Below are 25,367 nucleotides of genomic sequence, written 5' to 3' on the forward strand. Positions count from 1 at the left end.
AAACATAGTGATGGTGAGAAAAAGTAGAGGATCTTCAACTTGTTCCATAACAAGCTACTTACTCTTAATGTCTTTATCCACCATGGGATTCTAAAACCTAGGACCTTCCTTATTTGATTTGAGTAGGCAACTTAACAACCTTAGTCAAAGGGATAAAACTTTGACATTACTGGCACAACTAGAAATGTCTATATCCAATTTTTTGGAGTTCGAAGGCTCAAGTTTATCTATGCCTTTCTTGAAAGAATAGGATGCTTGACCAGGATTTTGGTTTGGGAAGGATGTATCCTTAGGTCTTCTTTGAAAAGTTTTCCCCTTAAACTTTTCGACATATATTTGTTAATTTTTTTTAGGAGAAGTCATCCTCCCAAATATTGAGTGGCTTTATTGACTTCAGGCTTCCTTTCCATTGGTTTTGGTTCACCAAATAATCCATCAATCCCCAAAAAAGAGGATAAGGTGCATATATCGGGTACTCCCGATCTATCGGAATTATGTTCATTCCATGCTTCCGCAAAGGCTACACAAGTGAGCTTTGAGTGAAACACATCACAAATTCTACAAAAATGAGGGTGAAAGTGATTTAATGCATTATTTGATTCTAAAGGGTTTGGAGGTTTCTGGCCCTAGTAAGGAGCCTTATGTATTCCTTTATGTGGGAAATTGTTCCTCGGAGGGAGAGATTGTTGACCTCTTTCCAATTATATGATTTTATTTTGCATAGCCTATTGGCCTTGCACAATGTCTTTCACAGTTAGTTGAAAATCTTTAAATTGTTGAGCTAAAAGGGAAATTGAATCATCAAAGTTATGGGATGTGGAAGTTTTGTCCATTGATTCAAAGTTTTTGGGTTGGGATTCGATTCTCGATTTGGATGGGGTTATTATGTTGTGTCTAGCAGATAATGCCCAACTGTCATCAATGGCTTTGACATTCTCTTTGGCCTCACCGATATTGTTAGGTTTAGAATGATTGAAAATTTCCTTCAAATGCATTAAGGTAATATGTTAGAATTGCTTTATCACGAGGTCTATGGTCTTCAGGGTTGCCTTGGACCACTTTATCAAATCTAACATTAAATTCTTCTACAATTTTGTTATCTTTTCTCTTAATAACTGTCAATGCATTTAAAAGGAACCTAATGTCTTTCTTTTTAGCCCATCTTTTGAAAAAAATATCTATTAGTAATATTAAAATTGCTTTTGCAATTATCTGGAAGATTAGAAAACCATCTAGATGCATCACCACTTAAACCAAGTACAAAACATTTCATTGCTTCATCTATATGACTAACTTTCAATGCTGACATGCTTCTAGTAAATAATTCCCAAAACTCTTGTGCAGTTTGTTAATAATCTCCCTTGAAATTGGGTAGTTTTTTTAGGGAATTAGGAAGATCATGAGGTTGACCAGCTATTTGTGAGAAATCAAATGGTTTATATAAATCAATCAACCATGGTAAAGCCATAAATAAGTGTTGTGAATTAAAGACTCTTGATGATCAAAAAATTTTCAAGTCAAAAGGAGTGCAAGTGGAGATGCAATGCAATTTTGTTCCCCAGGTTTAGCATTAGTTTTCCTACGTTGATAAAATAATTCAGGTTTGAGAGCAAAAGTTAATTCACCTTGTTTAGAAGACACTGTAGTGTACCTTTTGTTATGATCATGTTCAGATGAAGTTCCCTTGGATGGAGTCACCAGATGAGTTTCTGTAGGTTAGTCCTTAAACGAATATCTTATCAAAGTACAAAACAAACAATTGAAAAAAAAAGGTGGTTGATGTCATGTTTGACCAGGTTGAAATACTCTCCCTAACAACAACACTAAATGATGTTACCTATCCATTAGCAGGGTTGCTTAGGTCTTGGCGACCTGCTGGATGGGTGCACACAGGGCAGGGGCTCATTGTCACCTTGGTCCAAGCCCCCAGTGTTTTGGCCCAACAACCTCCTAAATGGGCAAGGAAGGAGTCCCTAAAATAATCCCAAATAATCCCAACCATGACTAGTGCCTTATATGGGGTTACCTGAAGTGGAGGCATTAATCTCCCAGAACTGTCTAGCTGTGAAAGATGTCACTATGCAGCAGAAAACTAAACAGGGAATTTTAGCAGTACCAAAATACAAGAAATATAGAGTGTAACCAGTGGTTTTTGGTCTATAGAAATTAACCTAATCAAATATGCAATTAGTTTTCAATTTAGGCTATTGGTTAGAAAGCTATAGGTCAAACCAACTTGTTGTCTTGTATATCAGACTGTAAAGTCTGCAAATAAGAAAACAGGGACAACAAGCTATTTAACTTTCAACATCCACCCTACAAGTGCCTAAGCACTTCTAGATTGGAAGTCTAGGGGTGGAGAGGTATGAGGGTCACTTTTGAGGCTTTGGGGGCCTCCCCTCAACCTAAAACAGCTGAAAAAATAAGTTTCCACCAAGCTGGAAATTATTTTTCAGAATTATGATTGGAACCCCATTGGGTAAACTCACCCAATAATTTCCAAATTTTGATTTGGCCTTTTAGTGTGGCTGGAAATTATCTAAAATTTAAATGATGGAAACTGTTAAAATTAAATGCAATAGAGTAAATGGAAAACGCCACCATATATAGCAGGTTCGGTGGGTTTCTATTTATAACCAGAACACGCGGAATCGCGTTGCTTCTGTACTAGGTTGACCCAGTTCTATACGCTTTATTCCCTACCAATGGCTGTACGGCTGAAAGTGAGCTTCTTTATCAGTAGCAGGATCTGGTGAAAGGATAGGGAACACAAGTTCACTATATAATACAAGAGGTGTGATGAAAATGCAACTTACTTAGATAGCTGAAACCTTTATTTTTGTTGTCAATCATGTGTATTACAGCCAGCAAATGTCTAGATTTGCAAAACAAATCAGCTAAATACAAGTGTAAAATGCGCAAAAATAGTTTCTTGTATCTATCCTTGGTTAGGCTATCAATTTAATCAATTGCCTCTAAAGAGATGCTTGCTAAATAAATAAAACAAATAAAAAACAAGAAGCTATTATTTCATAAACTAAATGCTGATAAGTAAAAGTTTTATAATTTTTTGAAAAGAGGTGGTTGTTTGGTTATACCCATGCCTTACTTACCTCACCCTTGCTATAGCACAGAATCAACACCTTCTTAGATCGATATAGCTTGACAACTCAAAGGAGTAGGTTTGGTCTTGAAAATAAATCGCCCCCACTATTGACTTAATTTCCTTGGTAATCTTTGAACCCACTTAGGAGCGGCCCCTCTCAACATGGCATTTCCAGTCTTCAGATCCTATGTCAGATGAATGTAAGATCCTCCACAATTCAAATCTTCCCTCGAAATGGTCTGGTTGCGTGGATCAATCCACGTGCAAAACAAATTGACAAAGTGGGGTTGCCCTCTAGTTTGCCCTTTCCATGTGGCTGTGTAGCCCCTCAATAGCAAGATCTGTTAACCTTACTGTAATTTTACTTATTATAAAAAAATTAGATTAAACCTCAATAGCATATATTAAGAAAAGAAGTGAAAATAAATTTAGCTCTACACAATCCATATAGAATAGACAAAGGTTTGCAAGAAATGAGCTTTTAATTAATGATGGCACCAATCTCAAATGACAACAACATTTACAATGAGGGGAGGCTAGCCTTTACAGAAAAAATTGTAGTGGCTACAAAAAGGCTAGCTAATGGCTTGTTTTGATTCCTTGAGAAAATATTTTATTAGTCATCCACAAGTTGAAGACTTAGTTAATAAGTCATAAAACATTACAATATAATATTTAATTCACCCACTAGGGGGTTGACTTGGACAAATTTCCACAATTTAACTAAAGATTGTTTTTGCTAATGGTTCATGATGGTCAATAGTCAAAATAGTAGGCTTTTTTGGCCTAGTGTTCCACTATTTTGGTCCATGAAGAATTTGACTTGGTCTTTTAATGGAGAAATTCATCTTGCAATGACTACTTTCTTGGTCCAACATCTAACTTCTCGATCCATCTTCCTTCCAATGACTAGTGGGCTCGTCTTAATGGCTAATTGGACCTCCAACGACTAGTTCGACTGGACTTTTTTCCTTGTGTAATTCGACTTAGCTACCTAATTGTTGGATTTTCAATGCCCTTGCCCTTTTGGCAGTTTTGGAACCTAGGTATTGCCCTGCTGGCCTGGATCTATATGGGGTATCTCTCATATTTTCCATATCCTATTGGGCATTGCCACATCATCATCTTCTCTACCATGTCATCACCACCCTGTGTCAGTTCTTTAATGCCCTAAGTGATCTCTGAAATCTGACACATGGCTATTGTTCGTCTTGTCAGGGTGATCACTTTTGATGCAATGCATGTCTGATTTGGCCAAAATGCTGCACTTGTTTTGCCACTTGGAAATCTACTTTGATTAGTTTATTAAGCTTGACCAAGTTGTAACTAGGCATTGGTTGCTCTGATCAAAATTCTACGTGGCATGGAATCCTCTCATCAAATTGCACAATCTGAGACCAAGTTGACTTTTTGACTATTGGGTCCACTTTGCATCGGGAAACACGAAAAGTTGTCATGAGGCCACCATGCTCAAAGAGTTGTCTGAAGAATATTGCACCAAATCCAAGCCCGCCTATAGACTCTATAGGCCATAACCATTTGTCTGAAGAATATCGCACCAAATCCAAGGCCACCTACAGACTCTATAGGCCATAACTATGTGGAATGACATAGTGCATCTTGATGCGCATTGAAATGGCCCATACACCGGCGATTACCCCTACAAATGCCAACTCCCATAAAACCATGGGTCCTAAATAAAATTCACCTAAGGCCCTCCAATTCCATACAGGATGAGAGTAACCTAAAGTGAAACTTCAAGGGACTAGCCATGGTCCGACCAAGACAAGATATAGGCCCAAAAGACACAGGTCTAGGATATCTAATACAGGGCCTCATATGGTTTTTGCATTGCTTTTGACTTGTGACCTTGGGCTTACAATGGTGGTGATAAATATTGCGAAGTGTCCATATGTAACCCTGCTGACACGCAGGTTAACAGGTCCCATTTCTGCATGGCTAGTTCATTAGTAGTAAACAGCAACTGGCTGTAGGGATTCCAATATTTGAGAATTTGGTTGTCTATGTGCACCTCAACAATCAATTTTTTTTGAGGATTTGTGACTTTGTGCTGTGTTTGGAAATATGCCTTGAAGTGAAGGATGATGAACTTTATATTTAACTTGAAGCTTGGCTTAGCAAATGGAATGGCTGTAGGCACCCACTGCTATCAAATCATTTGGAAACTTGAATTAATGTGCAAGGGGCTGTTGTTTTTGCCCCATTAAACGGTGGAACTTGGTCATCATGACCAGGATTACCTTTCACTTGAAATTCATTCTGCTGTTGCCAAGGTCACTTGAGCCCTTCTGCAAGAGTTGGACGAGATTGAGATTTTGGTTTCTCTGGAATGTCACCACCTTCTTGGTGACAGGTGTTGAGAGGCCATGGTGATTTGGACAACAAAATGTATTCTTTAAATTTGACCAAAGATGTATTTGGGCGAATTAAAGTGCTAGACAAAAAGGCCCCCCGTGTCTCGAGGACACGAGAGGGGCCAGGGCTAATCAAGATTTGCTTTTGGATATTAATAAAAAGGACCCCAAGGATTTCAATGAAACAGTGGAGCACCCAGACCCCTATTAAATACAAGTTTGCTTCAAATAGCTAAGCAAGAGGAGGACAGAGCAGACTTAATTCTTTTTATGCCTAAGTCATGAAAATATGAAGGCGGTCTTAAGAGAATTTGAAAAAATCAAAAACCTTTCTCTTATACCCATTGAACCAAAAGTTAAGAAGAGGTGTGGACTTCAAAATGTTGAAATGGGTTATCATTTTCCCTAATTTTAGGCCACAGTAAAAAAAAATCTAACCCAAAAGGCTAGGACAATTTGTAGATATGTAGGCGAGATGTGAAAATGACAAAATATCACTGCCTGGCCCAAAGACCAAAATGTGTTGAGCTCTTTCTACAAACTCATTATCATATGAAAAAGACTTAAATGGACAAGTGGAGGATTAAAAAAGAAATTGCAATATAATTAAATTAGCCCAAACTGTAGTAAAGCATTTTGTTTGAAAGCTGGGGTATTGTATTCTGTCTTGGATGAACAATGTTTGATTTTTTAACAAGCCAATAAGTCTTCATGCCTTATATTAAGAGCCTCTGTCTTTTCCTCATGTACTGTTGTGCTGCCTGCTTTACCAAAAATGCCCAGACATCTTTTTGTTCCTTCAACAGAGCCACACAAAATTTCACGGTGTGGGCTTAATTATCAACAAATGAACTTTTAATAAATGATCACCACCAGGAAGACATATTGTCTTTTGAGTAGTTTACTAGGCAACATATTTAATATTATTTCTTTAGTTCTGATGCACATGTTTGATTTAAAGATTATAGAAAGCATGGCTGATGTGCTAAACAGTGGTCGCTTTTGCCATGTTAGAATGCCAATTTTACTACACTGCCAATTCAGGAGATGCTCTGATTTTCTTCCTCCTCTTTCTATCTTTGGTATTTACTGGGAGATGCATTTAATCTTATTTTGTTTACACAATCATGGACTGAGTTTATGTATTCTGTTTTCTACATACTTAGTTTTTTTAGTATAAAAGCACAGCATGTGAATCATTGCCCCTAGCAAGTATACTTCATGTTATGTGCAATTTTTGTTTTATCTATGCCTTATATCTGGACTATTGGATTGGGATATGCTATGTACTTATTGTTAAGGATATTTCTTGCTACAAACAGGGGCTTATATTATAACTTAACTAAATAGATGTTTAATACTTTGATTCATTGTGTTTCTGCAGCTTTCACGCTATGTTGAGGCATTGGATGTGAATGAATCCTATGTTAACACTGTTCATGACATGGAGGAGGTGCTGCTTAATTCAGGTGAAAGTGGTGGAGGTAGGTTCGCTCAACTTCACACTAAAAGAGGCTTATCAGGACATTCTTCTGGGGGTTATAGGGATGGAGCTTTAGGTGCCTCTACATCAGGTGTGGATAGTGCCTATCCACACATGCAGTATATCCAGAAGTTTGATTGGATTGAAGTTGTTGGAGCAAAGCAAAGAAAAGGAGCTTCCTTTGGGGAAAGGTTGGTTGGTGTAAAGGAATATACTGTATACCAAATAAGCGTTCATAGTGGAAGAAATCAATGGGAGATTGAACGGAGATTTCGTGATTTCCTTGGTCTTTACCGTCAACTGAAAAATACATTTTCTTCTCAAGGCAGGGGAAATCTCCCCTCTCCATGGGATCTTGTTGAAAAAGACTCTTATAAGATATTTGGAAATGCTTCCCCCACTGTCGTCAGTGAAAGAAGTGTGCTTATTCAAGAATGCTTACTCTCCCTTCTCCGTGCTGGAAGTCCATTTGATTCAGCGCCACCATTGTTTTGGTTTTTGTTACCACAAAGAAATTTTCTCGAGTCACCTGCTAGTTTGGAAGGGCATGCACCTGCAAATATGCAGAGAGTATCAGAAGAAAGTTCCAGTTTCCAATCTCATGAAGGCCTGTCACCTAGTTCACATACTGGGTTCATTACCAATGATTACAAACACAGTGATAATGAGGAAACTTCTGCTTTCGGGAAGACCATAAGGCTTATTGTTCAAACCCATCCTCATAAATCTTTGAAACAGTTGTTGGAAGCACAACACTATTCATGTGCAGGTTGTTACAAACACCTTGACGTAGCAAAAAGCCTGATGGAAGAATTTGTGCAAACACTTGGCTGGGGGAAGCCTCGGCATTGTGAATACATGGGACAGTTATTCTGCTCTTCATGCCATTCAAATGAAACTGCAGTACTGCCAGCCCGAGTCCTGCAACATTGGGACTTCACTCCTTGCCCTGTTTCTCAGTTAGCGAAGGCATATCTTGATTCCATTTATGACCAGGTAATCATTTCCAACTGAATTAATCTTGCCTAGGGCATGTGCAGTATAGGTTGATTATTGAAAGGTATTTATAAGAGAGATTTTAACAGTGGCGTGAAATTATACAGAACTTGGATTGAGATATACAGTTAAAATATGACATGCCCTTAAATCTTGGAATGTTTTGAATTCTATTATAGGAAACATGTTTTCTTGTACTGTTTTGTTGGTCAGTCTAGTTGTTGCATAGGGTTTCCCTTGTACCACAAAGGGCTCTCATACATCAATTTGGCGTCTAGTTAGACTGTGATCTTAAATTATATTATTATTATTTATTATTATAATTCGAGAAATTGTAGAATTTCATACCTTCTTCTGACTTCCATCCTTTTTCATCAATTATGTGTATATTTAACTACTAGGTCTGCTTTATATGCTTGCAGAATGTTTGTTTAAATCTTTCACTATCTTGATCTTATTTTTTAACGGTCCAACTTTTCTTGTGTGTAGCCAATGCTCTGTGTCAGTGCAGTTAATCCTTTTATATTTTCAAGGGTGCCTGTATTGGTGCATGTTATGGAGATGCGGAAGAAACTGAGTAGAATGCTTTCATGCATTCGCTGCCCCTCTCGAGCATCTATACAACGCAGCCTTGGGTCACGGCGATATCTTCTTGAGAGTAGCGACTTTTTTGCTTTGCGTGATCTTGTGGACCTTTCAAAAGGTGCATTTGCTGGTGAGTGCATTATCTGCATCCATTTCACCCACTATGGCTTTTACATTAATTGGAAACTAAAATTTCACTCATAGAATGAAAATCATCCCTCTTGTCTGCTTTTGACCTGCAGTATTTTTTAATGTTGTCCTCGCTACATTAACCAAAAATCTATTTTGGTCTGTTGCTCACTAATTTTTATTGGTCCAACTTTTGTTTAAACGTCTGACATTTAGTGTATTCTTGAAATAACAAGTGTGCAATGCCCACCAAATCTTGTGGTTCATTCCATTGCTGGTTGAGACTTGAACACTACAACCAACCAATGCTCTATTCTTCTATTCTTTTAGACAAAAAAAATTCATCTGTTTAGTTTAGCAACTTCTGCAAGATGGAAAGATGCAATGTAACCTACCAAATTTTTTTGGAATTTGCGTTATTAAAATATGTCATAATTCTGAATAAAGAAATTACTTTGGATACCTGCAACATTAATATGCATATCTATAAAGGTTATTTGACTTTTGAGACATCACATATCATCCTTTTAGGGCAGAATTTACCCACCAAACGCAGCTATTTAAAATTTAAGTGGTAAAATTAATGGTAAAGAAAGGGACATTAAGAAGATGCAAACTGAATCTGCTGTCATATGGATATGTTAAAACTTAAACTCTCTCAGTAACATAAGCATATTTTCTTCAAAGGAAAAAAACTCATATTGAACATTATTTCCAGGAAATAAATGGTTTTGATACATTCTGTACATGTCAAGAGGAGACACTGTTGAAAGCCAAAAGCTGATAAGAAGTCTGTCCATACTACTGTTTGCATTCAAGAACAAAGCAAAGGAAGAAACCTTTGTCTGTCATCCTATCATCTCAACAATGAGTATCAGCAAAAGCAAAAGCAAAAACAGTATATACTGGAGTGGTTTCTGTCTTATCAGCAAAGAATGATGACTTGATGCTACAGTCCAACTATCATGAGGATAAATGTATCTCTGTTATGGAGAGTACTGGACTTAGGAGAAACAGTCTTTGTGGAAGGAGGACCTCCCCATCATGCTTGCTTTCAGTGCAGTCCAGAATTCCGAATTGCAAGTCAGCTGCCTGCTTTGAAAGGAGATCAGCATCCTTGTTTTTTTCCTCCGAAGATGTGTGAATAGGGTATAGAGGATAGACTGCCTGAGATTTCCTTTCTTCTGTGATGACATTTTCTAACAAAAGGTTTTCAATTGCTTTTCTGCCATCCATCCATGAAATGGCAGGCTTTGAATCTATGAACACCTGCAAATCTCTGAGTTGCTTTTCTTTAGCCAGCTTAGGGTGGAGGATTGGGGTATTTATCTCTGCCTAATTGTTGCTGTCCTGACTCCTGACCTAATCACCCCTTGAAAGATAGCCAGTCGTCTTCCCTGGTATAGAGGAGACCTCCTGCACCACAAATGCCTGGGTTGCCTTCTGAGGGCCCATCAAAAAAGCCCAAGCCTTGTTTCTATCCATATCAGCTTCCTTAACCCATCTCATTTTCTTTGGCTTCTTTGGAATCTTCAGATCTCTGTATATATATTTTATTATATGAAAAACTTGGAGGGGAGATAGAAGTTCTTTTGCAAGGTAGCTTTGTTCCTAGCCTACCAGATTGCCCAAGAAACAATGTCTGGGACATGTCTAGGGTCTTTCATCTCTGCATACTCCATCCAACATTTGAAGGTATCTTTGAGGGTTTTCCCTGACCATTACTCTCTTCCTCCAGTTAGGAGATGGCAGCAACCCACACAGCCTGTGTAAAAGGACAAGAAAGCTGTAATGATGAACCTCCTCAAAGCTGTTCTTGCAAAGGATGCACATGCCAGGACCCTTAAAAGCCCTCCTTTGCAGAATTTCCCAAGTTCGTATCTTGTTTGAGAAGGCAAGCCAGAGAAAAACCTAACCTTGAGTGGAGTATTGAGCTTCCAGATTACTGCCCACCACCACCTCTTCTTCTTGTCTGAATGGAGGAAAAGCATAGGAATAACTTTGTTTCACAGTACAGTCACCAGTCCTCCTTCAGGATTTTGCAGAACATACTAATAATTTAATAACTCATGATCATGTAAAAATTTATGTTTTCCCACCCCGGTTTTCAGTTTCTCCTTATTTCTCCCATGTAGTTAAATGCCCATTCCCATAACCATACATTTAACAGACTGAAAAAAATAAATATTGCTGAAAACACAAATTCTGGAAATTTTTTCAGAATGCTGGAAATTGCAGAATTAAAAATCAGCAATCAAAAACAGCCATTAAAACACTGATATTTTTGGTCAACTTGACCCTGGAAAAACCCCCTACAACTCTTGGGGAAAACCAGTTTGAGAGCTCTTCTTTATTTCTGAAAATTGCCTTTTTACAGTGAGAATTATTCAGCAAAAAAATCAGCAAGCAAATTTACAACTTATCTCCTTTCTCGTGCCTCACAGCAATCTGGAAATTACAGCAAACAGGACAGCAATAAATGCTGTACGGCCTCCGTTTTGTGTGCAGAAAAATCAGCAAACTGCTCCTCGATTTTTGTGCAAAAATTTGCCTTTCACTATGTGCTGAATCAGCTGTACAAATCTGCTCAACTGCTGCCTTGGAATGTGTGCCACGCTGCTGTCTCCTTCTCCTCCCTGCTCAGAAATCTCTCTTGCTCTCTTGCTCTCCTTCTCCCAATCTGCTCATGAAAGAATGAATGACCTTTTCCTCCTTTTCCTCCTTTAATATAACTCCAAGTGACTTTTGGGTGATCTCTAAATCCAATGGCTGAAATAGATTTAGATCAATGGCTGAGATTAAATGCTCATTTAAATCTCACTTTCTATTTTTTAATTCACCCCACTTTAATAAAGACCCACTTAGTCATTTATTTCCAAAGTCACTTTTCCTTTCTAATTTTTCATTTACTTTATAAAAGTTACTTTAAAATTAGACTTAGTAACTTTATCACTTAAAGTCACTTTTAAATTAGATTTAACTTTATAAAATTATGAAGTCACTTTAGGAGAAAAATTAAATTCTTTTGGACACTTTTCCCTAGGCCAAAGATCAAAGTCTAAGGGAACCACCTGTCCTCCGGTACCAAATTTCAACACTCCCTCTTACCGAGGAAGGTGTTCCTCACCACACCCATCTTGTCTCTGAAGTAGACATGCTTGCCCCGTGGTAAGGCTTTGGTAAGAATATCTGCAACCTGCTCATCAGTGGAAATATACTCAAGCTTCACAGCTCCCTTCTGAACATAGTCTCTGATGAAATGATATCTGATCCCGATATGCTTTGACCTGTCATGAAATACTGGATTCTCCGTGAGTTTAATGCAACTCTGATTATCACAATAAATCACTGAAGGTCTCAACGGCTGACCAAATAAGCCAAACAACATCTTGCGAAGCCAGATAGCCTCACAACTAGCTAGACTGGCTGCCATATACTCTGCTTCCGCTGAACTCAGTGCTACTGACTGCTGCTTTCGGCTGAACCATGACACTACTGCTGAACCCAACCCAAAACAACACCCTGAAGTGCTCTTCCTATCAGAAGCACAACCTGCCCAATCAGAATCAGTGTATCCTGCCAATCTCACTCCATCTCCCTGCCTGTAGTCCAGACCATAATCCACTGTCCCCTGCAAGTACCGCAAAATGTGTTTTGCAGCCACCCAGTGAACCTTCCTAGGCTCACTCATAAACTGACTCATCGTGTTGACTGCAAAACAGATATCTGGTCTAGTGTTGACCAAATACATCAAGGAACCAATCAGCTGCCTGTACAATGTGGGATCCACCAACTCGGAATCCGAAGCATGAAGCTTCTTCCAGTTGGTGATCATCGGTGTCGACATGGGTCTACAATCCTCCATGTGGAATCTGCTAAGGATGTCCACAATATACTTCCCCTGCCCCAGGAAGAAATGCCCCTCCTCCTGCCACACCTCCAAACCCAAAAAGTAATGCATCAAGCCGATGTCCTTCATCTCAAACTCCGCCGCAAGATCTCTCTTGCAGTGCTCTATGAGTCTCTCTGCACCTGTAATGATCAAGTCATCCACATACAGCACCAGAATGAGAGGCTCCTCACCAATCACAATAAAGTAAAGGTTCGGATCTGCCTCACTCTTTGTGAAACCCATCCCCTGCAAGTATGCATCTATCCTGGAGTACCAAGCTCTGGGAGCTTGCTTCAGGCCATAAAGGGCCTTCTTCAATCTGCACACATGGGACTCCTTCCCATGCACCTCAAAGCCCTGTGGCTGCTCAATGTACACCTCCTCCTGTATGAAGCCATTGAGAAATGCGGTCTTCACATCCATCTGGTGGATCTTCCAACCCATCTCTGCTGCTATCGATATAATGGAGCGGATCGAAGTATATCGAGCCACGGGAGCGAAGGTCTCCTCATAATCAACTCCCTCTACCTGGGAGAACCCTCTAGCCACAAACCTCGCTTTGAATTTCTCAATGCTGCCATCTGCAGCATGCTTTACCTTGTAAAGGCATCTAGAAGTAACCACGGATTTGCCCTCAGGCCTCGGCACCACCTCCCAAACATCATTCTTCATGATAGAAGAATACTCCTCCTGCATGGCCTCTCTCCAGACCTGCTGGCTAGCTGCCTCCTCATAGCTAGAAGGCTCAGAGTCAAGGATGCTGGTAACCATCGCCATATAGCTACAGAACCTCTCAGGTGGTCTACTCTCTCTGACCGGCCTCTTCGGCTCAGCAACAGATGTGGCATCTCTCAAGGTGTCCTGAAGCCACTTGGGCTTCCTCTTCCCTGAGCGCACTTCTCCCATCGGAGAATGAAACTCCTCCTCCTCATCATCATCAGTAGCCTGAACTCCTGACTGCCTGTCTGCTGTCCTCCTGCCTGCACCTGAACCTGTAGAAGCTGAGGTACCGTGTGAACTGTCCATCAGTGGACTCCCTAGTGAACTGCTCTGCATGCTGCCCGGAGCACCACCCCTCTGGCTCGATGAGCCACTGCTCACTGACGGACCTGACATCCTCATAGATGTACCTCTTGATCCTCCTGATCCCTGCGACTGACTCAACTGCTGCTGAGGGTCTGGCTGATCCAGATACTCTAACTCCCGTGACCTCCTAAAGGCCCTGTCCTCCTCGAACTTCACATCCCGTCTGACAACAACTCTCCTCTGTGCAGGAATGTAAATCCGAAAGGCCTTTGAGGTCTCACTGTAGCCCACAAAGATACCCTTCTCTGCGGTGGGCTCTAGTTTGGTCCTCTTCTCCTTGGGTATATAGGAGTATGTAATGCATCCAAAGATATGAAGATGACCAATATCAGGCTTCTTCCAAGAGAAAGCCTCCTCCGGAGTCATGTGCCCCAAGGCACGATGCAGACTCCTGTTCTGCAAGTAAACAACTGTGTTGCAGGCCTCTGCCCACAAGAACAATGGCAACCCCTGATCATGTAACATGGCTTTGGCAGCCCCTATGATGGATCTGTTCTTCCTCTCTGCAACCCCGTTCTGCTGGGGGTTGTAAGGAACAGTGAACTCCCTCCTAATGCCTGCCTCCGCACAATAGTCAACAAACTCTCCAAGGGTGTACTCTCCTCCATTGTCCGACCTCAAGGACTTGATCTTTCGACCTGTCTGAGTCTCCACAAGAGCTCTGAACTCCTGAAACCGCTTGAAGACCTCACTCTTGGTCTTCAAAAAATAAATCCAGGTCCTCCTGGAGTGATCATCAATGAATAAAACATAGTACTCATATCCACTCAAGGAAACATGAGACATCCGACCGCTCACATCGGAATGAATCAAATCAAGTATCCCCGTCGCTCTGCTGTCACTGCTGGGAAAAGGGGATTTGGCAAACTTGCCCATCGCACAACCTCTGCAAGTATCAAAGTGATCAGTACTGAAATCTGGCACACCTGTAGTGATTTCCCGCAATGTCCTCAAGGCTCCATGATACATATGTCCCATCCTGCGGTGCCAAATCTCACACAGCTCAGAACTGCTAGCTCTGCTGTCGGTACTACTGCTCAATGCCAAAAGGGGTTGGAATGCAAACTTGTACACCTTTGCATTGCGTACACCTATCACTCTAGCTGAATCAGCTGGAGTGCCCCTGGGATACATCAACACCTGTCCTCCCCTGAACAGTACCTCATATCCTCTGTCCTCCAAAGCTGAGACGGATATGAGGTTCTTCCTCATCCCTGGCACATAAAGAACCTCTGACACCTTCAAGGGAGGTTTGGACTCCCTCTGAAATGTCACTGTCCCCACCCCGACTGCTCTAACAACTCTGTCATCACCGAGTACTACCTCAATATCAGTGCCACTCTCTGAAAGCTCTGAGAAGTACTCCCGGACTCCTGTCATGTGACGTGAAGCCCCACTGTCCACATACCAGATACCTGTAGATGCTCCGCTAATCGAGGGAAAAGCATGCTCCCTCTGAACCTGTGTGGCAGGTGATCCTGCACTAGAGGACTCACACGTAGTGAACGCAAACTCTCGGTCAAAACGACCAGCAAAGTCCTCAATCTCTGCTGAAGCTGCCACGTCCTGGTTCTTCCCCTTCTTCTTCTTCTCCGGACACACAACTGCATAGTGTCCCATCTTCTGACAATTCCAACACTTCACCTTGGAATAGTCCTTCTGTGTGTTACCCTATTTACCTTTACCTTTGCCTTTGCCCCCACCACTGCTTGTGGAAGCCTGCTTCTTCCCTTTGCCTTTCTTGCCTCCTGCCACCAGTGCTACATCCTCATCCTGCTCAACTGGCTTGGCTGCCCCAAGCTGACCTTTCCTGATTTCTGTCTGAATGCAATCATCCCAAAACCTCTCCCATGTGGGAAGGGTTTCACGTGCACAAACCCCATCAGCAAAGTTCAACCATGAACGGGGGAGGCCATTCACTGCAATCCGCACCAACTCAGTGGGTGGAATGGCCTCTCCAATCGCTGCCAACTCATCTCTCACATTGGTAATCTTTGTGAGATATCCAGCTGCACTATCATTCCCCATCTTAATGTTCTTCAGCTTCTCCTTCAGGACCATCTTCCGGTTTTCATTGGTACTCTGGTAGAGATTGGACAATGCTGTCCACATCTCATGGGCATTGCTCTTTCCTCTCACATGAGGAATGCAATGGTCTTTGATTCCGTCTAGAATCAGCCTCTTACCCTTATTGTTCTTCTTTTTATACTCAGCCAACTGAGTAACATCAGTGGGCACAACAACAGGGTTCTGTGCGGTATGCACCATGATATCCCAGACTTCTGCCTCCTCAAAGATACTCTGCATTCTCTCATTCCAAACGCTGTAATTTATATGCCCATCCAACCTATCCTCCACCCTCAATCCCAATGACATCCTGCTGTCCTAAAACTGAAAAATAGCACTGCTGTAGTAAAGATAAAACTGCTGTTTATGAAAAAATCAGCTTGCTGAAATTTTCTGAGTGAAAAATCAGCAACTGTAATTTTTCCTTTTGCTGTCCCAAACTGCCCTTCAGCACTCAAGCTCTGATACCATGTAAAAATTTCTGTTTTCCCACCCCGGTTTTCAGTTTCTCCTTATTTCTCCCATGTAGTTAAATGCCCATTCCCATAACCATACATTTAACAGACTGAAAAAAATAAATATTGCTGAAAACACAAATTCTGGAAATTTTTTCAGAATGCTGGAAATTGCAGAATTAAAAATCAGCAATCAAAAACAGCCATTAAAACACATTAAAACACTGATATTTTTGGTCAACTTGACCCTGGAAAAACCCCCTACAACTCTTGGGGAAAACCAGTTTGAGAGCTCTTCTTTATTTCTGAAAATTGCCTTTTTACAGTGAGAATTATTCAGCAAAAAAATCAGCAAGCAAATTTACAACTTATCTCCTTTCCCGTGCCTCACAGAAATCTGGAAATTACAGCAAACAGGACAACAATAAATGCTGTACGGCCTCCGTTTTGTGTGCAGAAAAATCAGCAAACTGCTCCTCGATTTTTGTGCAAAAATCTGCCTTTCACTATGTGCTGAATCAGCTGTACAAATCTGCTCAACTGCTGCCTTGGAATGTGTGCCAAGCTGCTGTCTCCTTCTCCTCCCTGCTCAGAAATCTCTCTTGCTCTCTTGCTCTCCTTCTCCCAATCTGCTCATGAAAGAATGAATGACCTTTTCCTCCTTTTCCTCCTTTAATATAACTCCAAGTGACTTTTGGGTGATCCAAGTGACTTTTGGGTGATCTCTAAATCCAATGGCTGAAATAGATTTAGATCAATGGCTGAGATTAAATGCTCATTTAAATCTCACTTTCTATTTTTTAATTTACCACACTTTAATAAAGACCCACTTAGTCATTTATTTCCAAAGTCACTTTTCCTTTCTAATTTTTCATTTACTTTATAAAAGTTACTTTAAAATTAGACTTAGTAACTTTATCACTTAAAGTCACTTTTAAATTAGATTTAACTTTATAAAATTATAAAGTCACTTTAGGAGAAAAATTAAATTCTTTTGGACACTTTTCCTAGGCCAAAGATCAAAGCCTAAGGGAACCACCTGTCCTCCGGTACCAAATTTCAACAGATCATTTCTAATTTTGATGCAGGTTGTTGCAAGGGATTTCCTAAAGGAGTTCCATTCATGTGCAAGGCCCTCCTGTAACCCTAAGTCCAGAGTAGAAAGCCAACCTGAAAAACCACAAGAAGCCCTATCTTCATCAAATAGATCTGCTAGATAAAAATGGCCCAGCTGAGGTAGGTGTCTCCTTGTCTCCGACCACAGGTCAATACCAATTTTGATTCTCTTTCCATCACCTACCTGCCATGCTAAGGAACTTCCAACCAATGGAAAGCTGACACCAATGGGTTCCAAAAGGATGACATTATTGAGAATGTTTTTGGATGGAGATCTGAGCCAATCTTCCTGTGACAAGGGTTCTATAGGTGTATTGATGATAATGCTTTGTCATAAATATGAGTGATTAATATTCACTAAATATTCTTTGCAGCCAGTGTTTTCCCAAACCGTGAATATGTTTTAGACCACAATCTCCGTAATCCATAGGTTTAACAAGAGTGTCTTGGACGAATGAAAGTCAGCGCTCCCTGCATGTTTCACAACATGTGCCTAACAACCTCTCGAGGATCTATTAACTTTGGCGATGCGTCTTGTTGTCGCCTGAAGTGTACACCTAAGGTGCAACGCTCAGAATAGGGGCTGTCACTCTAAATCCTTATTCACTCTGTTTAGACTCTCTCCTAGCTCAGTGAAGGGGGGTGGTCCCTAAAGGTAATGATGGAAGATAAAACTTGTTGGAAAAACAAGTCCTAGGAGATTAAGGGCAAGACAATTATTATTAATGTAACTTGATTATTAATTAAAGCGAGTGTGAGAGTTTATGAGCAATATATATTAAGATAAATGCAATTGGGATCAATAAGGCAGTTACAAAATATAAATGTAATAGACTAGTGCCAATACAATGCTCAATGGAAATTTAGAAACTTGCAAGAAATAGATACTCAAAGTTACAATAACAATAATGTTGCAAGAAGAGTTAGCACAGGAAATTAAAGACCAAGATAACTAGATATATGAGCAATGAACCTATGAACCTGTTGATGCCCCGAAATTCGTTGCAACAACATCGGGGAAACCACCCGGTCCGGAACTTAGTGCAGCTCCTTTTCCGTTTGGAATAGTGGCTCCGACTGGGGATAATGGGACCAGTTTCCCAAAGATTATAAGCAAACGGGATGAATGAATGATTTACGATATGAAGTGATAACAAACAAATAACTAAACTATAAAAGAAATATAATAACTATAAGCTAATCCCGGGACTTATCAATTCAGATAATGCAGCGTTTGATAACCTATGCTTAATGGCAGGCATATAGATGTCACTAACAGTAAGCATAAATGTTTAAACCATTTAAGATTGCTCTGCATAAATAGTTATGCAGAGCGATAATAGCGAATTACTGCACTCAGTCATTTATATCATTGTTACACGCATAATTAAAAGAGATAACAAATCACAAAACATTCAATAGTGATATGAAATGCAGACTTGCTGTTATATTGCATACATGTAATCAACAATAGCAAAAGTAATAACACAGCAATTCATATAATAGAAAAGAGAACAGATACAGATAATAGTACCATGCAAGCTGTTTGATCAATCCAATATATTAATCGCTATGTCGCAGTCCTTCCTTCTAACCAGAAAGCATCCCAAGCAAACGACAATAGTGCACAATTTACTTAAAACAGCATTCCAAGTAAAATTAAGGACCAGTGGTCAAGTTTCAAAAAGAATATAGACTGAAGCACAATAGTGCAAACTTCAGCCTTTAAGTCTTTTACAAAATTTTACGACCCTTTCCAAAACAATGAAAGGGTCTATAAATACTATGCTAATCTAAAAATATCTAAATATCTAAAACTGAAAAACAACTAAATCGGCATTAACAAATATCATTGTGCATTTGGGTGATTCGGCAGTCGGCGGCGATGTTTCAGTCAGAGGTCTCTTTGCCTTTACTCCTTCGCTGACATATCGCCAGCATTGGCTCTACTTCTGGTGGAGTATTGAGGCGTGAAGTCAGTTGTGCATCGTATGTGGCATCTCGGAAATCGGCAATCAGGTATCGGAGAGCATCTGTTAGGCAGTTAAGAGCCGACCTTTGAGAATGTGGTTTAATCAGGAAAAGCCAGTATGCGTCGGCAGTCAAGGTATTCACTCCAGCAATTAACCGCCCTTGTGTCTCCAGCTCAGGATAATCCCTGTGCTCCAGCATGTTGGCGGTTGTTATGTTTCCAGGTGTACATTGTGAAATCATGTTTGCCAGGTACAATGTATCATTGACTAGATCGATCATGTTTCTGGCAATCGTTTTGCATCTGGATGCTGCCCTTTCTGCCTTCATTACCTGTGTGTTCCATTCCATGAAAAGTATGTCTTTGTATGTTACACAGATTCGGGAAAAATTTGCCGCTTTCCCTTCTGGAGTGTCTTGCCATTCAATATACTCTGTTATATCTTCTTCGGCCTGATCCAAGTTACCCCTGGCTTTCTCGATTTGCTCACATACTGCTGTAGATGTGTCACAAAGTATCTCAGCTTCAACTAGTTGTTGGCACAAGAGTTTGGTCTGAGATATCAATGCGTCGTTTATGAGAGTTGCCTCTGTTCTGAAATCATCAATACTCTTGGCACCTTTGACACTTTCAAGCTGTGCTGACAGCTGAATTATTTGCTCCTCTTTAGATTTCAACAACAGCGCATTCGATGCCTCCAACTGGGATAATGCTTCTGACAATTCTTGTGCTTTTTGAATGTCACTTTGGTCTATCCTCAGTTTTTCAATTTGCTGGGTTAACAAATGATTCTCTTGTTGTTGGGCCAGCAATTGTTCTTCTGCCTGTGCTGCCTTATTCCTTGCTTCTATCACTTCTGCTTGCAATGCATATGCCTCATGCTCTTTAGTCTTCAAAAGAAGACTCACCTCGGATGCTTTGTCAATGGTTGCCGCTGAATAAGCTCCCGCAAATTGCGACAGCTTTGTCAAATCTTCAGAGGGATCTAATTCTCCCTTCCAGACGACATTGCCCGTGACTGTTTGCTCAGTTGAAACAGAAAGTTGATCAATCCTTCGTCTCTTCCTTGAGCGCCTTACAACGGCTTTATGCTTAGGGCTGTAGAAAATGTCTAAGGGAGGAATTTCCTCTACCTGAAGATCAATTTGATCAGATGATTCTTGAGTAATTTCCTCAACATTCTGTACCATGGGTGGGCCGCTGGTTCCTTCAAGAACCGGAGAAAACATAGTATCGGGAGTCTTTGAGGCATTTGAGTCTTTGGAGGCTTCCTTACCACTTATAATGGAATCGAATTGGTTCCATTCTTTAATCAATTCAGTATCAGCAGAGATTTGCTTACTCTGTTCTTTCTCTTTTTCAATCCTCTGCTGCTCCTCGAATGCCTCCCGCTGTTGCTCCTCTTGTGCTCTTCGTTGCTGTTCCTCCAATTCCTTTTTCTGCCTATCTTCCAGTTCTTTCTTTGCTTTTTCTTCTTCCTCTCTTTTCCTCTGTACTTCTAGCTCCCTTTGTCTTCTTTGCTCTTCTAATTCCCTTTGCCTTCTTTGCTCTTGTTCAATTTGAGCTTTTTGCTGCCTTTCTGCCTGCAGCTTGTTTTGCCTTTCCTCCTGTTCTCTAGTTGTAATGGGAGGTGAATTTATTTCCAGCTGATCAGGCTCGCTTGAGGATGAAGCTGGGGTTGTGGATAATAAATTTAGAGGCAAAGTTTGCAACCTTTGCTTTCTAAGTTTATTAAATTCAGTTAATTCCACATCTTCATATCTCATTGCAGCAAGTTGTTTGACTTGGCTTATTGAATCGGCGCCCATGAACAGGTCGTCAAACTGGTCTTCTTGATGAACAACCTTTGTCAGTTTAGCCTGTTCCAAGGCAATGAAAGCAGTGTTTTTCGGGTCATAGAGTCTGTTGGGAATAGAAGCTAGAGATACCATTTGGAGTTTCGCTGCTTCCTTTTCTGCATGCTTATAATTTAGCAGCGTGTAAACTCCAATTCTCAAAGGAAAAGCTGGCCATCCTCTCTTCTTCTCTTCTTTGAGAGTTTGTGTGACACCCTCAGACATGATCTGATAGGAGATTTCTCGGGCTAACAATTTGTCTGGGATGTACAAGGGAAGAACATGTGGCCTAGCCTTGCTTCCAAAAACTCTGACATAGGAAAAATATTCTTCGCCGAACCAATGGGCTACGGCTGGTAGGTCAAAAGAGGCTTCATAGGAAATTCTAGGGATAGGTCTGTCAAAAATAGAATAGTGAACGGGAACCATAAAACCATTGCAAATTTGATACAAATGGTCTTTGTGAGAGGGTTTCCACAATTTACGATGATAAAAATGAATAGGTGTTGGGTCATGGGTTGTCCATCTCCAACCAAGGACAGGAAACTCAGAATTAAAACAAAGGGTATCCATAATGTAGGCAGAGTAATAGAAGGGTGGGATTTTTCTCTCGGTGACTCTGGTTTTGGCCCTAAACTCACGAATAGCTAAGACCAACTTATCAGACAGAATAGTGGCCCAATCCATGATTATACTATTGACGGCCGCTTCCATTAAGGGAACCATATCAACATGGATATTTGCAGAATCATGAAATCCCCACAATCTACACATCATAATTCCAGCATAACAGTAAGGTGAAGCCAAAGAAGCATTGGAGTACTTACCCGACATATCCTGCTTGTGTTTTGCTGGATTTTGCCTCCAATCTCGGAGAGGTTCGGCTGGTGATTCATTTTCTCTGGCGAATTTCTCCACAAAGGCTCTGTTATAGACTTGCTCGGGATTGGGCAAATGATACATCCGTCTCAAATCGTCAGGCTTGAAGGAACCGAAAATCCTTCCATCCTTAGTATGGAAGGTTCTATTAGTGAGAGTAATTTCTTCAATTGCCCAACATACCACATCAGTATAAGGCAAGACTTGTTCTCTGGCTGCTATTCTGTGCAGAAAGGAGTCAGCCAAATCTTTAAGAGTTGCCTCAGACTTTCTTAGTTCATCTACACTTGCCTCCGTTACTGTCGTTTCTGGTTGTTCTGCTTCTAGCAAATTGTATGTCCCTTGCCATGTAGTACCAGTAAGACCAGTGCATGTAGTATCTGAGATTAAGCCTTTCTTTGAAACTGTAGCAGCTTGGCCTGAGGCAGGTGTCGCAGTAGAACCTGCCACCTTCTTGAACTTCTTTCCCATCATATTCAGACTTCTCTCGACAGTTGAATTCTACACAAATGCAAGAGAAATCGTAACAAAGAAATAACAATGACAATCCATAACGGGATAGATATATTATTTGAAGCGTGGTGAGATTATTTCTAAAAGAGGCTGCGGATCTAATGATTTGAGAAGGCACCGTAGACGTAATGATGGTGATTTTACGGCTTGCAGTTCCATAAATGACCATTACTTAAGTTATTAAACCGAATGACCCCTTAAAGCGTGCAATAGATTTTTTCAAAGGTCTAATCGTAATTGCTCGTTAATTCGAAGGGGCAAAGCTTTAAATACGCATGCATTACCTTATCCCTTTACTTAACGGCATTTTGAAATCTGAGCTTTTGTCACATCGGATTTAAATATAACTTTAATGCTTTGAAATAATCACCTTTTGGAAACTGAGGTCATCATTAAGTGTCATCGCATCGCATCGGAAGTATGAGTGACCTTATCATTTGGGAAAGATCTTTAGCGAACGCCGATTGCGACATTGTATTAGCGCGCGCACATAATCCCGAAATGTATATCAATTGATTTACCGAATGCCGATAGCGATGTCGCATCGGGAAAAGATATGAACGCCTTATGAAACTGCGTAGGATTCTGCCGACTGCCGATAGCGATATCGCATCGGGTCGGAGCTTTAAAACATTTTTCACAAGAAATAGCGTCGATAGTTGATCGCCGATATCGTGTCGCATCGGGGAAAAGGTATGTGCTTTTTCTTTGTGTGCATTGGCTATCGCCGATGGCCGATAGCGATATCGCATCGGGAAGAACCAAGATGGTAACCAACTTTGCGATTAACCTCAAAAATTGCTCATTATTTGTTCAACAAGGGTTTTATGCACAAATTCATTTGATTATCATACCTTATTGGAACAAGTTTATTAATGCCAATTAAAATTTTTAAAAGGGACCCATCTCATATGTAAATTGTTTGTGATAAAAATGTTATGAAATGGGGGGTTGTTGTAGGGCACAACAATTGGCGATTCGCTGGCAGAACCAGTTATCTCTGGACTAATAAATATACTTACACCTTTTCAAATAGAGTCTTTATAAAGGAAAGGAACTTTCTAATATAACTAGATGTCTATTGATTCTGAATAAAACAGGTTTCTTCATTTGACTTCCTCTTTTTATAAATGCACTTTGAGTATTAAAATAAGTCCTTGTTGGTTTATAAAGGTAAAAATAGAAAACTTTTCCATATCAGCTTTTTAAAATAAACTCCTCTGTCACAGGTAGAGCCTCTGCTGCCAGCAAACATTCATAGTCTCGGCAGGGTTACCTTTTAACCATGTTGTTGTCCATTGTTCCATTCACCTTAGAGTGTGACTAAACAGAATGAATTCAAAAGATATTTTCGTATTTTTCGAATTTCACTTTCTTCTTTGCTTAAGATAAAAGCCATTGTCCTGGTTTGGTGGCCAGATAAATGACAATGCCATTCACGGGTAGTAATTTAAACTGAACAAGCTGGCTCGTGATGAAACCCCTTGTCTTGAAATTTCAAGCCATTACCCTGTTTGATATGCAGTTTTGGTAATGTCAGTTAAATTATTTTCCTATGAACATGGTAAGCAGGCTTGTAATAAGACCTCTTATCTTTAATCTTCTATATTTTAGAATTACACTCTGAGTAATCATAAACTTTTTTGGTGAATGGGATGAACAACTATCTTCTTAAGAATAAATGGATGACAGGTTTAAGAGTTAAAGATACTGAAGATGAATTAGCTCCTATTTTCATATAGATAACCTTTGGGGACTAATTTCGAACACCCAAGATAACTCATAGAACTTCGTTCAGAGTGAAGTTTACAAAGATTAGACTGTGATGTTCAGAATAAAAAGATATCTAATTTCCTAGAAATGATCTCTCTTGGTTTAAGACGCTATTATCCAAAAGTAAATACTAATATTGTCATGGCGAGACAGCTTTTAATTACAGCGAAAGGTCAATGGGAAATGTCCCACATTCTTATTTCTACAAATCCTACAAACTATATAAAAACTATCAAACTACAAAGAGAAGGGGTTACCTCCTCAATTAAAGAATTTCTTCAAGATTAGACCATTGACAGGGAGAGAATCCCTCACCCCTGATAGATTTTGGAGTATGAATGTGGAATGGCCTACTTTTTCACAGATTTGAAATGGTCCTAGCCACAGTTTTTGAAATTTGGTATGTTTACCTTTGTCTTCATGGGCTTTGTCCCATTTCAGGACTAGATCTCCGACTTGGAATTGTTTAGGACTAGATGAGGCCAGGTCAAAAGCTGCTTTAATGACTTGCTGATGTTTAGCGTGTGTAACCTTGGCTTTTTCCCTTTCTTCTTCAAGTTTAAGAATTTGATCATATCTATACTGTATAGAAGAAGAAGGAGTTTCGTCGATAAATTGCACTAAGGCTAGAGATGGAAGAAGAAGGTTGGTTGGTACGATTGCTTCTTTTCCATAGACGAGATTAAACGGAGAGGTCCCTATGGAAGCTTTCTGTGTTATCCTATCGGCCCATAATGCAAATACCAAGGATTTATGCCAATTCTTATGATTCTCTTCGATTGTTCGCTTAATGATCTTGATTAGGTTTTTATTTGTTGATTCTGCTAGGCCATTACCCTGAGGATAGTAATTAGCAGAATACTTTAATTTAAATCCCCTTTTGATAGCGAAATCAATCATTGCATTACCTGAGAAGTAAGAAGCATTATCAAAGACGAGAGCGTTTGGAACACCAAACCTGGTAATGATGAACTGATCTATAAATTCAATGATCGCCTCAGAGTTTGTTGTCTTTAACGGAACTGCTTCTACCCACTTTGTAAAGTAATCAGTTGCTGTAAGGATATACTTGTGTTGCTTGGAAGAAGAAGGATTTATTTCTCCA

At 40.1% G+C, this 25,367-nt stretch overlaps 1 protein-coding gene across 1 annotated transcript in view; it reads left to right on the forward strand.

Annotated features, from left to right (window-relative positions):
• LOC149249248 (uncharacterized) overlaps positions 1-25,367 on the forward strand; it is a 104,948-nt gene that overhangs the window by 34,432 nt on the left and 45,149 nt on the right. Inside the window, exons 2-3 of the mRNA XM_089458662.1 lie at positions 6,866-7,960; positions 8,450-8,675. Of these exons, the coding sequence (XP_089314788.1) occupies positions 6,866-7,960; positions 8,450-8,675 (1,321 nt within the window). The remainder of the gene's footprint in view (positions 1-6,865; positions 7,961-8,449; positions 8,676-25,367) is intronic.

Source organism: Pinus tabuliformis, chromosome 7 (genome assembly GCF_031772625.1).
Source record: "Pinus tabuliformis cultivar Carrire ecotype Pingquan chromosome 7, CPIR1, whole genome shotgun sequence".
Classification (NCBI taxonomy): Eukaryota; Viridiplantae; Streptophyta; class Pinopsida; order Pinales; family Pinaceae; genus Pinus; species Pinus tabuliformis.